At 46.4% G+C, this 15,517-nt stretch overlaps 1 protein-coding gene across 1 annotated transcript; it reads left to right on the top strand.

The window, feature by feature from the left end:
- The first annotated feature begins 68 nt into the window (after nt 1-68).
- Nucleotides 69-14,886, top strand: LOC134615016 (histone H3). Its single transcript, XM_063459345.1, has 2 exons — nt 69-362; nt 14,770-14,886. Exons 1-2 carry the CDS (start codon nt 69-71, stop codon nt 14,884-14,886), a joined length of 411 nt encoding a protein of 136 aa, XP_063315415.1.
- Nucleotides 14,887-15,517: the final 631 nt, after the last annotated feature.

Below are 15,517 nucleotides of genomic sequence, written 5' to 3'. Positions count from 1 at the left end.
TCGGTTCGCGCCTCTCCAGCTTCAGTTCCTGTTAACCTCGTATTATGTGTGGATATCCCTTTGACAGAATGGCCCGTACCAAGCAGACAGCCCGTAAATCCACTGGAGGGAAGGCTCCCAGGAAGCAGCTGGCCACTAAGGCTGCCAGGAAAAGCGCTCCTGCTACTGGTGGTGTCAAGAAACCTCACCGTTACCGCCCTGGCACGGTAGCTCTTCGGGAAATCCGCCGCTATCAGAAATCCACCGAGCTGCTGATTCGCAAACTGCCCTTTCAGCGCCTGGTCCGTGAGATCGCCCAGGACTTCAAAACCGACCTGCGCTTCCAGAGCTCTGCTGTCATGGCCCTTCAAGAGGCCAGCGAGGCAGGACCGCTGCTAGGATTTTTAGTTGATACCGGAGAAACTGACGGAAGCCAAGCACAGAGAGATGGACACAGGTTTCTTCAGGAAGGAAGAGATTCTTTATTGGATCACCGATCGGGACTCAGAGGGACTAATGTCACCAAAATACAGCAAGTTCTGAGCCCCGGACAATAGTGCAGGCTCCTTATATAGGCACATAACTCCTCCCATATTAAGCTCCACCCGCACATTCTCTTGACCAATCAATACAAATAAGAATTAACTTCCTGCTTGACCGCATGGCTTGTCCAGCACAATGGAGGAGGGGAATACTATATCCTGTATTCTTGCACATGCTCCGTACACTACTGATCGTATCTTGCCTCGTGCAACCAACTGATCGATACGTCAGCATATGCACGTACACATGCCACGTGGTAATCTCGGCCTACTAAATTTATTTTTACCGAGATTCCACCACATTCCCCCCTTTGATGCCTCTTGATATTTCACAATTACTTGAGGCATCACTTAACCTTGGTTTGCATACACCGCAAGTTACCTTGAACCAGACCAGACTTATCCTATGATGTGAATCTTCAACACTCGTCTTCCTGCATTGGTTCTCCCTGATCTAGAGCCTTATATTTATAAATTGCCATTATCTGTGCAGCAGCCTTCCTCTCTGCTATATTTTCTATCAGGCTTTGCACAGACCTAACTACTAAGGGTATAAGACACGGCAGGAGTAGACACAACATTAAAATCAGTAGGACTCCACCTATCACTGCCTTAAGCCCTCCAAACCACTCATACCAGCTACCAAACCAACTACTTGGATTGTACCCTTTCCATACCTGAGTAGGCACATGCGCTAGTTTAACCATATGGCTAGTAAGCTCAGCTATTGCTTGCCCTTCGTCATCTATTTGAAGACAGCAATTGCTCAGGTTAAACTTCCCACATACACCTCCCTCTACTGCCAAAAGGTAATCCAAGGCTAATCTATTTTGGTATACTGCTGTCCTCATCCTGGTATTGTGCTTCGCTAGAAGATTGAGCGCTTGTGATGTCTCGTTAGTAATGATCTCAACCACTGCCTGTAATCTTATAATACGGTTGAGCATATAAATAGGGGTTCTATAACCAAAGGTACCATCTTCTGCCCACGTGGCTGGCCCATAGTAATCTATAATACGCTGGGGAGGCCATTCATTATCTTCCCAGGTACCTATCTCTATGGGTCCCCTTTTCTTCCTATGATTCACATCATACACCTTAACACCTAAAGTCTCACCTGTTTCGATAGGTAACAAGAAGAAGGATGGTTTGAGCATACCCAACACACATGCCCCTTCCCAGTCCTGTGGCAACTCCGAATAGGCTTTCTTACCACAGATCCAGTACAAATTTGCTGGGGCTCTCCAGTTAGATGTGATGGATAGATCAAACCACACATCCTTTAAATTGGCGTATCTAGCAAACGGGTTAGATGGTTCTGAGACATTTGAAGCCGACCACCAAGTTGTATTCTTTGTATCATCATCATAAGCTTTTTGCCCTAGACAAGTTAATTCTCCTACAGAAGTGTTATACATCATTCCTTTCCTCGCTATGCAAACATAATCTATGATGGAGGTCTTTAATCTCCACTCAGATTTACCTCTAACACTCATATGATAATCGGCTTGTGTAGATATTAATTGGTCAACTGCCTCAGAACCGGACATTACCTCCTTTGCTTCCCAAGGCCATTGGTCTCCCATGTTAGTACCTCCACACACATAGCAGTTGGTAACATTAAGACTACCGGCAATACTTTCAGCTAAATCAATAAACAGGTTTTTAGCATTATGGGGGATCTTATTATCTATGCTCATCTCTTCATAAAAGGAATGGTATACTTGATGAGTTTGGGAGGATACCGTATCAGTCTCTATCCCTATAAACAATACTGTCCCAGGATCTAAACCCGTCCCATATATTTGAAACCCAAATAAATGACCATATTTATCTAAGAACTTGTCGGGTTTATTTATAAGTATATGGATTGGATTGCATTCCATAGACTTACAATATGGATTGGTAGGCAACTTAGTCACAATCATGTCCTTGTCTACTGTCTGTCCCCAAGTTGCCCACCCCACACAAGACCAATATGGGCAAAAGTTATAATCTCTATTTGGGCATCTAGGACTCACATATTTATTTTTACTACTGGGACAAATATATTTATCGTTAGACCCATACGTTCTCTCCCATCTAAGATCCCCACATACATTCCACAGCTTTCTACCACTTGATATCGCCTTAAACGCATCAAATAGCAGAACACCTGAAGAATATACGGATTCTAATACCGTCTTATTAATTAGGGTCCCCTGAGGATCTCCATTCCTGAGAGTCAACCAAATTGCACGGGGTTGATACTCTGGACTGAAGCACTTAGGTTCTCCTACTCCTAAATGGCACACACTATATTCTATATTTAGGTATCTACATCTTGATACATCTCCTTTACACTCATATTGCGAATGCCAAATTAGGGTCTGGGATATATGGTTACCTGTTCTTGTAGTCTTAATGCATACCTCACAGCTAGGAGTGTCGGTACCTCTACCTTCCTGAATATAAAAATACACATATAAAAACATTATCATAAACACATCTTTCGTCGTCATCCTCAGTCTTCGTCCGTGCGAAGGCACCTCAGCTTCCAGGATGTAAGGGCTGCAGGGAATGGAGTTCTGCTCGTCTTCACAGGGGTCCCTTCGAGACTTTTCCTGACTTATACACTACACGTTGGTGAGTGGACAGGCTTTATTATGGCCTTCCCACTTTGGTAAATAAAATTTGTAATCCACAAGGTTCCTCGTCACTCCGACTGAGTCGTGCGCTTTAACCGGATCTTGCAGGGATTCTCTGGATCTGCTGTAGCTTGCCAAGAATTGACTGCTGCTGGTTTAACCCTGGAGTGATGTATCCATAGAGTCACTTCGGCTACTTTTATCGCTGTAGGGGTAGACAAAAGAACAACATAAGGACCTCTCCACTTGGGCCCTAACGGTACATTATTCCACTCTTTAATCCACACTTGGTCTCCTGGGTGGTAACTATGAACTGGGGGATAAATATTCACAGGTAATCTATCTTGTACCCATTTCTGTACCTCCTCCATAGTCTTACCCAACTCTACAACCTGCTGCCGGGTAATTCCCTCTCCCAACTGACTCAAATCCCCCCTTAAGTTACCAAGTACGGGAGGTGGTCGCCCATACATGATTTCAAAAGGAGAGAGGCCCATCCTTCTGGTAGGTGTACTGCGGATTCGCAATAGAGCTATGGGCAAGAGAACGTTCCACTTAAGTTGGGTTTCCTGACACATTTTAGCCAACTGATTCTTAATAGTTCTATTCATTCTCTCTACCTTACCAGAACTCTGGGGTCTATATGCTGTATGAAGCCTCCACTTTATACCAAGCATATGAGTCAGTTGTTGTAGGCACTGATGAACAAAAGCTGGACCATTGTCCGATCCTATAGAGCAGGGTAGTCCATATCGGGGTATTATTTCTTGTAGCAGGAATCTCACAACTTCTCCTGCTTTCTCTGTACGAGTAGGACATGCTTCTACCCAGCCTGAATAGGTGCACACAACTACCAGCAGGTAGCGATGTCCACCCGATTTAGGCATCACTGTATAGTCAATTTGTAAATCGGACATGGGGAGTCCCCCCATAAACTGGACTCCTGGTGGCTTTACTGGTCCTTGCCTTGCATTATTTTTAGCACACGTTACACATCTTCGTACAATGGCCTGAGTCAAGTTGGACAATCTTGGTATGTAGAAATGTTTTCTGAGAGATTCTTCTGTGCTGTCTCTCCCAGAATGTGTCCCGTTGTGATAGTTCTGGACAATTTCTACCGCTAGTGATGCTGGAATGACTATTCTTCCATCTTCTAACTGATACCATTTGTTCTCCAAATACTTTCCAGGTTCAGTCTTTAACCACTCCTCTTCTTGAGCTGTATAAACTGGAGTCCATTGAGACAGTGGAGTTGGTATAAGAGCAGCTATATGCCCCACATACTCCTGTCTTCCCGATTCAGCGGCGCGCTTAGCTGCACTATCTGCCATCCGATTTCCTTTGGTTACATCACCATCTCCTCTCAGATGCGCTCGACAATGAATAATACCGACTTCTTTCGGCTCCCACACTGCTTCCAATAGTTGTAGGATTTCAGCTGCGTACTTGATTTCTTTGCCTTCTGAATTCAATAGTCCTCTTTCTTTATACAAAGCTCCATGGGCATGAGTGGTTAAAAACGCATACTTGGAGTCCATATAGATGTTTACTCTTAAACCTTCAGCCAATTGTAACGCTCGTGTCAGTGCTATCAATTCTGCCTTTTGTGCTGATGTTCCTTTTGCCAGTGGCCGAGCTTCTATCACCTTGTCTATCGTTGTTACTGCATATCCTGCATAACGAATCCCTTCTTTCACATAACTACTGCCGTCGGTGTAATATTGAACATCGGGGTTCTGGATGGGAAAATCACGAAGATCGGGTCTACTTGAAAATACTTCATCCATTACTTCCAAACAATCATGTTGACTTTCAGTAGGTTGTGGCAAAAGGGTAGCTGGATTTAAGGTATTTACAGTCTCTAAATGCACTCTTGGGTTTTCACACAACATTGCTTGATACTTGGTCATACGGCTGTTACTAAACCAATGATTTCCTTTGTAATCCAACAACGTCTGTACTGCATGTGGGACTCGTACATAAAGTTCTTGACCCAGAGTGAGTTTATCGGCTTCAGCTACTAGCAGGGCGGCTGCAGCTACGGCTCTTAGACAAGGTGGAAGTCCGCTGGCCACTGCATCCAGTTGCTTAGACATATAGGCAACAGGTCTTTGCCATGATCCCAAGTACTGTGTCAATACTCCCACAGCCATTCTTCTTTGCTCATGTACATACAGGTAGAATGGTCGTGTGTGATCAGGTAGACCTAATGCTGGGGCACTCATCAAAGCCTTCTTCACATCTTCAAATGCCGTTTGCTGTTCTTGAGTCCATAAGAAGGGGTCGTGCTCTGTACCTTTGATAGCTGCATACAGAGGTTTTGCCAGTATCGCGTAGCTGGGAATCCATATCCTACAGAAGCCTGCTGCCCCCAAGAATTCTCGCACTTGTCTTCTATTCTTGGGTATCGGTATTTGGCACACAGCTTCTTTTCTCTCTGGCCCCATAATTCTTTGACCTTCAGAGATATGGAATCCCAGATATTTGACAGTTGGCAAACAAAACTGAGCCTTCTTTCTAGACACCTTGTATCCTGCCTTCCAGAGAATGTGTAGTAGATCGTGCGTTGCTTGCTGACATATTTCCTTGGTAACTGCTGCTATCAACAAGTCATCTACATATTGTAACAATACACACTCTCCTGGGATGGACTCGAAATCCAGTAGATCTTGACTTAGAGCTGAACCAAATAGGGTAGGTGAATTTTTAAACCCTTGGGGCAGTCTTATCCAGGTCATTTGGCGTTTTGAGCCCGTTACAGCGTTTTCCCATTGGAAAGCAAAGATACATTGGCTTTCTGCGGCAATTCGGAGGCAAAAGAAGGCATCTTTGAGATCTAAGACTGTAAAATAAGTAGCCCCGCACGGAATTAAAGCAAGCAGGTTATATGGATTGGGCACAACTGGATGTATACTAACAACCGCATCATTGACTGCTCTCAAGTCCTGCACAGGTCGATACTCATCTGTACCGGGCTTTTGAACAGGCAGCAATGGGGTGTTCCAGGGGGAAGTACAGAATTTTAGGATACCATACCGTATGAACTTATCCAGATAAGATTGGATGTTCTTCTTAGCCTTCTGCGGGATGTGATATTGTCTTAGGCTCACTGGATAAACCCCAAGTTTCAGTTCGATTTTAATAGGTGGAATATTGCGGGCCAGTCCTGGTGGGTTGTTCTCTGCCCAAACTCCTGGTATGTTGAATAGGGATTCATCACTCCTAGGGTTTTGGCTAGTCAACGCTGTATAAAGTCGCCACTCTTCTTCCTTTGGTACGGATAATGTCATAATACCTGAAGGTCCATTAAACTTTAAGGATGTTGTTCCATTTGGTAGGAACGTAATCTGTGCTTGTAATTTGGACAGCATATCACGTCCCAGCAATTGGACTGGACATTCAGGCATATAAAGGAATTGATGTTTTACTACGTGGCCTCCCAATGTACAGAGTCGACTTTTAAGAACCGGTTTTTCAGCACTTCTCCCAGTTGCTCCTATTACAGTAATAGTTCTTCCAGATGGAGGAGCAACTAGATTAGTCACCACCGAATGTTCAGCACCAGTGTCGATCATGAACGCACTCCTTTTTCCCCCTATTGATACATCGACCATAGGCTCCGCTCGACCAAGGGGGATGGAGCCCGGTCGGCAGGGCCGGCGCTACCATAAGGCGGCCCAGGCGGCCGCCTTAGGGCGCACCGGCCCTGGGGGCGCAAAACCAGGCGGACCGGAAGGAGGGAAGCGCACTGCGCTCCCCTTTATCCGGCTACTACTTGTAGCGTGGCCGAGCGCAGCCCTTACCGTTCCGCCTGCAGATCCCAGCCTCCGCCCGCCCACCTCCTACCCTGCTGTCTGCCGCAGGTTGTGTGGAAGGGGCGGGGATATGACATCATATCCCTGCTCCCTGTGGATCACACAGCGTGGCTGGCGCACAGTGATGAGGCTGCGCTGCAGGACAGGACTCCAAGGAGCCGGACAGCATGCACCCCAGGGACACGCTTTAACAGATGTAAGTATGTAATTTTGTATGTATGCATGCATGTATGTTTGTTTGTATGTAACTAATACAGAGTAATGGGGAAGAAAACTAGGGCTTAAATGGCTAAATGTATTTTTACATTGCTTTGTAATAAAAAAAGGAAATGAAGACTGTGTAAACATGATGTTGAAATAAAAGAGGTTTACATTTTCGGAATGAGGAATTATGGATACATTTTAAACATGTGTTGAATACTGCTGAAGGAAAGTAAAAAAAAAAGTACATTACTGTACAATATACATTTGTGAATAAAGCTAAACTATTACCTTTATAATAAACACAATATATACCATTGAAACACATAGGAAAGTGCTTCAAGTTAGGTTTAGAAGTATAGTATAATGTGGAAAAAAATTAAGATTTTTTGTTGCTTAAAAAATCATAATATTCCAGTCCTAAACCACATCTATTTTGATTGTATGTTTTTCTCTGAATGTCTATATATATGTCTCTGTATTCATGTATGTAACTGTATGCCTTTATGTTTCTGTATGTATGTATGTATGTGCCTTAATGTCTTTGTATGTATGTTTCTGTCTGTCTGTCTGTATGTATGTATCTGTATGACGGTATGCCTCTGTATGTATGTATGTGTCTGCATGCCTGTATGTCTTGTACGTATGTTTCTGTATGTCTCTGTATGCATGTATGTAACTGGATGTATGTTTGTCTCTGAATGTCTGTATATATGTCTCTGTATGCATGCATGTAACTGTATGCCTTTATGTCTCTGTATGTGTGTGTCTGTGTGTCTCTGTATGCCTGTATGTCTTTGTATGCATTTTTCTGTATGTATGTATGTGTCTGTATGACGGTATGCCTCTGTATGCATGTATGTCTTTATATGCCTGCATGTCTCTGTATGCATGTATGTCTCAGCTTGTATGTCTCTGACTGTATGTCTCTGTATGATTATTTCTGTCTTTGTATGCCAGTGTACCTGTATGACTTTGACTGTGTGACTGAAAAATGATGCCTGTGTGCCTGTGGCTTGGGAGGAAAGACACACAGGTGAAGATGCATTTTTTTCTTTTTTTAATGAGGGTTGGGGGCGCCAAAATGCATCTTCGCCTGTGGAACTAAAAATCCTAGCACCGGCCCTGCCGGTCGGTATCAATAGTCCTCCATGACCGTGTCAGCCAATCCTACAAAGTCCCTACCTTCTCTATCGCGGGACCTTTGCGCTGCTGGATAGTACCTGTCTTCCCTAACACTTCCTCTGTTCCCATTACTCCCTCTATTCCCATTACTCCCTCCGGGGCCTCCTCTACCTCTCGCTCTGCCTCTAAAGTTTCCGTAACCTGCCCTGGGTCTCTCTCTCGTACTGCTCTCTTTGCGGACACTCGTTCCTCCAATGCCCTTCTTCCTTGCAATACGCGCACTGATTCCTACTCAAAGGCTCCCTATTCCATCTACTATCGCCTCTATCTGGGCCCCGTCTATCTACGCCTGCGATCGCTACCGCTAGCATATCTGCCTTTTTACGCATCTTGCGCTCTTCCTCTTTCTTACTTTCTGTTTCCCTGTTCATATATACTTTATTCGCTACCTCCATTAGTTGGGTGATAGACATTCCTGCAAACCCTTCTAATTTCTGTAGCTTGCGCTTAATATCTCCGTAAGCTTGGCTGACAAAGGCGGAGTTCACCATTCGGGAATTATCAGCGTCTTCCGGATTAAAGGGGGTATACAAGCGGTATGCCTCCAATAATCGGTCATAAAAGACACTGGGCGCTTCATCACTTTTCTGAATCACCTCAACTGTCTTCGACATATTAATAGCTTTCTTCCCTCCGGCTTTCATGCCAGCAATTATAGCGTCTCTATAGGCTTTGAGTTGAACCATATCTGCGCCATTAACATTCCAATCGGGATCGGTATTAGGGTAATGTGTTGCGGCCCATGCTGCCGGATTGGCTTGATTTAAAGCATGGGCTCTATCCTCTAGCGCTTTAATGGCCGCTTGGTTAATCCTTGTCCTTTCCTCATTATTGAACAATGTCATTAATAACTGCTGGCAATCAGCCCATGTCGGGTTATGTGTCTGAACTATCGAGGTGAACAGATCGGTCATAGCTTGTGGTTTCTCAGTGTACGAGGAATTGTGGGTCTTCCAATTCAAGAGATCGGTAGTCGTGAACGGGACATATACGAAGACTGGGTCAGCATGTGCCATTTGACCTGCGGCATCGATATAGGCTGACCCAGGATTCAGACGAAGAGGCATCTGATAATGTTTTAATTGTTGGGTACCGGTCAGTTGTCGGGTTAGTATGGGGCTACGTGGAGGGGCGTCAGTTAGAGGTTCCGGTCGGGGGGTAATAGAGCATGAGGATGTGGGGGCTTGACTTTGGGAAAAGTTGGTAAATAGAATACTCCGAGCCGAGCTAGAAGAAGCTTGACCGGAAGTTTGAAGTGGCGCCAAATCAGGATATTCAGATCTAACGGGGGTTGGTTCTGGTTCCGGAAGGGGAGGTTTAATACGAGGGGGGGTGGATTCTGTACTGGAGGAGGAAGCGGAAGTGGATGGGGGCAATAAGGGAAGGGGTGCAGGACTTCCTGCATTCGCGTCACTTCCTCTTAAAGGAAAATAAGGGGGCGGCAAAGGGATCTCGGACTCAGGGGGCGTGTCCAAAATGGGCCTAACCACAGTCCTAGTGGACAAACAAGTCCTGGCCACCATGAGGCGACATTGCTCCTCGTGGCATATCTGAATCCATTTTGGCGAGTCGTTTACGGCCTGTCTCCAACAATCAATATATGGAAACTGCCCGTAAAGTTCAGGCCTACCTGATACAGCCACGTGTACACGCTGTACCAGGGTTGGATCCAAACTGCCACGTGGCGGCCATGCCGCAACCAAAGTAGGCCACTCCCTAGTGCACAAAGTGACCAAACGTACAGGAGACATTTTAACCCCAAAATCACATGTTTTGAATCCCTTTTTAAAATTCTTTACCATACAACCTAAGGGATCCGGAATCGTTGACTCCGACGCGCCCATACTTATCAATGGAACGTCGTTGACAACGAATACTATGCACGCGTTCTATTCAACAGTCACACCCGTTTCCTCTGGCAACAGCACCACGTGGTACGGTTACCAAGTGAAACGTACACAATAACACAATAAACACTCAGGGAATTCCCGTACACACACAGCTGTTACACCAGTCACTAAATAATCAATATTATGCCCTTTGGCGAAACTATACAGTCACCCACGCTATAATTCTCTATATATGAATTACCCGTCTATAACACACCCCAGTAACATCGTCTTTTACAAATAGCGGTTACAGTACGGTTAGCATAGGTCAAAGCACAATTTAAGGTCACAATACAATTATTAGTGGTTATGGTGTTAAACATGCAATAGACGACAATGATTAGTACTTATATACAGTGTCAGTAAATATACAGGGTTATGGTACCGTGCACTATGATACAGCAACACACTATTAACACTCTCGCTAGACGGCTGAGCTCGCGCTATCTAACAAGATATACACTTTACTAACAATCTTTAACACATTTACAATCCCAACTAAACTATTGGCCAGTACCTTGAATGGACTACCTAAAACTATATACACCCGTTTTGGTTAGCCAAACTGCCTAAGCACCACATATAGCGAACTAGAGGACCGAATTTACACAGGCGCCTCTTAGTCTATTACTCTATCAAAAATCTAGTGGGTTCCAAATTTACACGCCTTCCCACTTAGCCAAGATAGGTTGAGAGCTAGCGAACCGAATTTACACAGGCGCCGCTTAGTCTCCCGGTCCCTCCGACCTAGCGAACGTAATATACACCCTAGAACGCTAGTCTAGACAAGACACCGGTGTCCGGCTAGGGCTATTTACACAGGACCCCGCCTGACTAACCAAATCAAACGGTCTTACTAAAGAGCGTTCGATTGAGCGGTGCGCCTTCGTTCCTTCCCTCCTTCCCTCCGACAGAGGGGGCAGATTCCATACACAGATTTAAACCCCTTTTGGGCCTACCGCACAATCGGTATACCCCTAGTGGGTCTGCCGTCTAAAACAGCAGTTGTCTTACCTCCTCGTTCCTGAACCTGAGTTCACACTCATCGACGGGGACACCCCAGCACTTCTTACGTAGAGGCCGATGATCTCCTGGACAACAGACCAGTGGCGCTGAGACGAAGGGAGGTCCACGCAGAAGTTCAGGGGTGCAGCCGTAGAGAACGTGGGCAAAGATAGACCGTCTCACGCCTCTGCCTCTCAGCTACCGTTGAACAATGAGCTTCCCGGCCAATGCACCAAATGATACCGGAGAAACTGACGGAAGCCAAGCACAGAGAGATGGACACAGGTTTCTTCAGGAAGGAAGAGATTCTTTATTGGATCACCGATCGGGACTCAGAGGGACTAATGTCACCAAAATACAGCAAGTTCTGAGCCCCGGACAATAGTGCAGGCTCCTTATATAGGCACATAACTCCTCCCATATTAAGCTCCACCCGCACATTCTCTTGACCAATCAATACAAATAAGAATTAACTTCCTGCTTGACCGCATGGCTTGTCCAGCACAATGGAGGAGGGGAATACTATATCCTGTATTCTTGCACATGCTCCGTACACTACTGATCGTATCTTGCCTCGTGCAACCAACTGATCGATACGTCAGCATATGCACGTACACATGCCACGTGGTAATCTCGGCCTACGAAATTTATTTTTACTGAGATTCCACCACATAGTTACACAGGCGAAGATGCATTTTGGTGCCCCCCACCCTCGTTTAAAATAAGGTTCATACAAACACAGAAATAATCATACAGAGACATACAGACAGAGACATACATGCATACAGAGACATGCAGGCATATAAAGACATACATACAGAGGCATACCGTCATACAGACACATACATACATAGACATCCAGGCATACAGACACATACATACAGGCATACAAAGACATACACGCATACAGAGACATACCGTCATACAGGCACATACATATATACAGGTATACAGAGACATACAGGCATACAGACACATACGTACAAAGACATACAGGCATACAGACACATACATTTGTACATACAGAGACATACAGGCATACGGACACATACATTTGTACATACAGAGACATACAGGCATACAGAAACATACAGACACATACATTTTGTACAGACATACAGGCATACAGAGACATACAGGCATACAGAAACATACATACAAAGACATACAGAGACCTACATACATACATACATACAGAGACATACATACATACATACATACAGAGACATACATACATACATACATACAGAGACATACTTACATCAGTTCAATCTTGTCCCCTGGATGCATGCTGTCTGGCTCCTTGGAGTCCTGTCCTGCAGCCCAGCCCCATCACAGAGCACCAGCCACGCTGTGTGGTACACAGGGAGCAGGGATATGATGTCATTCATATCCTCGCCCCCTCCACACAGCCTGCGGCAGACACCAGGGTAGGTGCAGTGGCGTACACATGACCCATGGGGCCCCAGTGCGCAAATTGATCCGTGCCCCCCCCCCCTCTCGCGCTTACTCTGCGCGGGCCGGGGCCGCAACACATGGCGGCGGGCACCTGGTCGCAGGGGTTGCAGGGCTGTGACCCCTGCGACCGCGGTATGTACGCCAGTGCATGCAGATGCACACACACTTAAAGGACCACTACAGACACCCAGATCACATCAGCTCAATGAAGTGGTCTGGGTGTCAGGTCCCTCTAGTTTTAACCCTGCAGCTGAAAACATAGCAGTTTCAGAGAAACTGCTATGTTTCACCGAGGGTTAATTCAGCCTCTAGTGGATGTCTCACTGACAGCCACTAGAGGAGCTTCCGCTATTCTAAAACACTGAACGTCCATAGGAAAGCATTGAGTAATGCTTTCCTATGGGCGGTTTGAATGCGTGCGCGGCAAGAGCATTCGGAGCTGAGAGGCGGAGGAATCCCCAGCGCCAAGGGAGAAAGGTAAGTGCTGAAGACACACACACACTCTCACGAACAGATGCATACACACCAGCTAACGGACACACATTTACTGACAGACACACTCAGCGACAGACATACACACACACTTACTTACAAAACATACACTCTCACTGACAAACACACACTCACTAACAGACATCAAACAGACTCACTAATACACACACAAACACACTCAGTAAGAGACTCACTAGCAGACACACTCACTGACACACACTAGCAGACACACACTGACACTCACTAGCAGACACACACTGACACTCACTAGCAGACACACACACTGACACTAGCAGACACTCACTGACACACTCACTGACACTAGCAGACACTCACTGACACTAGCAGACACTCACTGACACTAGCAGACACACTCACTGACACTAGCAGACACACTCACTGACACTCACTAGCAGACACACACACTGACACTCACTAGCAGACACACTAGCAGACACACTCACTGACGCTCACTAGCAGACACACTCACTGACGCTCACTAGCAGACACACTCACTGACGCTCACTAGCAGACACACTCACTGACGCTCACTAGCAGACACACACACTGACGCTCACTAGCAGACACACACACTGACGCTCACTAGCAGACACACACACTGACGCTCACTAGCAGACACACACACTGACGCTCACTAGCAGACACACTCACTTACGCTCACTAGCAGACACACTCACTGACGCTCACTAGCAGACACACACAATGACGCTCACTAGCAGACACACACACTGACGCTCACTAGCAGACACACACACTGACGCTCACTAGCAGACACACACACTGACGCTCACTAGCAGACCCACACACTGACGCTCACTAGCAGACCCACACACTGACGCTCACTAGCAGACCCACACACTGACGCTCACTAGCAGACACACACACTGACGCTCACTAGCAGACACACTCACTGACGCTCACTAGCAGACACACTCACTGACGCTCACTAGCAGACACACTCACTGACGCTCACTAGCAGACACACTTACTGACACTCACTAGCAGACACACACACACACTAACACTCACACTAACACATGTTTTTTTTTTATTTAATCCCCCAGCCTCCTTACCTTTTTGGAGTGCTGACGGGATTCCCTGGGGTCCAGTGGTGCTGCTGGGCTCCTGGGCGGGTAGGCAGGCTGGCTGGCGGGCGGGTAGGCAGGCTGGCTGGCGGGCGGGTAGGCTGGCTGGCGGGCGGGCGGGTAGGCAGGCTGGCTGGCGGGCGGGCGGGTAGGCAGGCTGGCTGGCGGGTAGGCAGGCTGGCTGGCGCGAGGGAGCACTCTCCCATGTGTGCTTCCTCTTCAGCTCCCTCGCGCGGCTCCGGTATCAGTATGTGGCGCGCGAGGGAGCTGAAGAGGAAGCACACATGGGAGAGTGCTCCCTCGCGCGCCCGCAGAACCGGGCGCTCGGCCACGCTACAATAGGTCGTCGGTTGGAGGGGAGCGCAGTGCGCTTCCCTCCTTCCGGTCACCCTGATTTTGCGCCCCCAGGGCCGGTGCGCCCTAAGGCGGCCGCCTGGGCCGCCTTATGGTAGCGCCGGCCCTGCAGCGAGGCTTACCTGGTTGGGCTCTTCGAGGATACCAACCTGTGTGCCATCCATGCAAAGAGAGTGACCATCATGCCCAAAGACATCCAGCTGGCTCGCAGGATCAGAGGAGAGCGCGCTTAAACCCATTTCCCTGACCAATCTCTCCAACCAAAGGCTCTTTTCAGAGCCCCCATCTAGTCAATCAAACGAGCTTGTCCATCCCTTCCTCCCGCAGCCTGTATTATCCGTGATTATGGGGTTTATTTTTATGAACTAATATCCTGAAACTTACTATTAATTAAAGCGTGGTGGTGCCCATGTTTAAATATAAAAGTGTTTCTGCTTTTCAACATTCCCTGGTTCATATTGAGAACTGCATGGGGAAAACGTTAGACTGTCAGCATATCCTTCAATAGAAACTTTTGTACAAAGTATCTCATGCATGTTGCAAATTGACACTCGGTAAACGTGAGCCCTTAGGGCCGCTGCCAAGTGTTATAACTATAGAGATGAATGTGTATTTGTTTTGGATTATCCTGCCTGATAGACATGTTTTATACTGCTCTTTGCATTACACTTCAAACAATATGTAACATAATTGTGGGGAAAGAAAACTGCAGAAATATAAGCTCCTTTGACAGGCACTAGGGGGTCTGTTTTGTACATTTTTTTTTCTTTATATTTACATCCAGCGTGAATAGTTAAACACAAAAAAAGATACTTGAATACGTTTTACATTTTCACAGATGATTAATGTGTACATGGGCGTCCG

Source organism: Pelobates fuscus, chromosome 6, assembly GCF_036172605.1.
Source record: "Pelobates fuscus isolate aPelFus1 chromosome 6, aPelFus1.pri, whole genome shotgun sequence".
In the NCBI taxonomy this organism is placed as follows: Eukaryota; Metazoa; Chordata; class Amphibia; order Anura; family Pelobatidae; genus Pelobates; species Pelobates fuscus.
The sequence above is the reverse complement of the archived record's forward strand: the minus strand, read 5'-3'. Positions and strand labels throughout refer to the sequence as shown.

Coding starts and splice junctions, on each gene's coding strand:
- LOC134615016 (XM_063459345.1), top strand. CDS start 69: ATGGCCCGTACCAAGCAGACAGCCCGTAAATCCACTGGAGGGAAGGCT. Junction 363..14,769: donor CCCTTCAAGAGGCCAGCGAG/GCAGGACCGCTG, acceptor CCCTGCAGCGAG/GCTTACCTGGTTGGGCTCTT.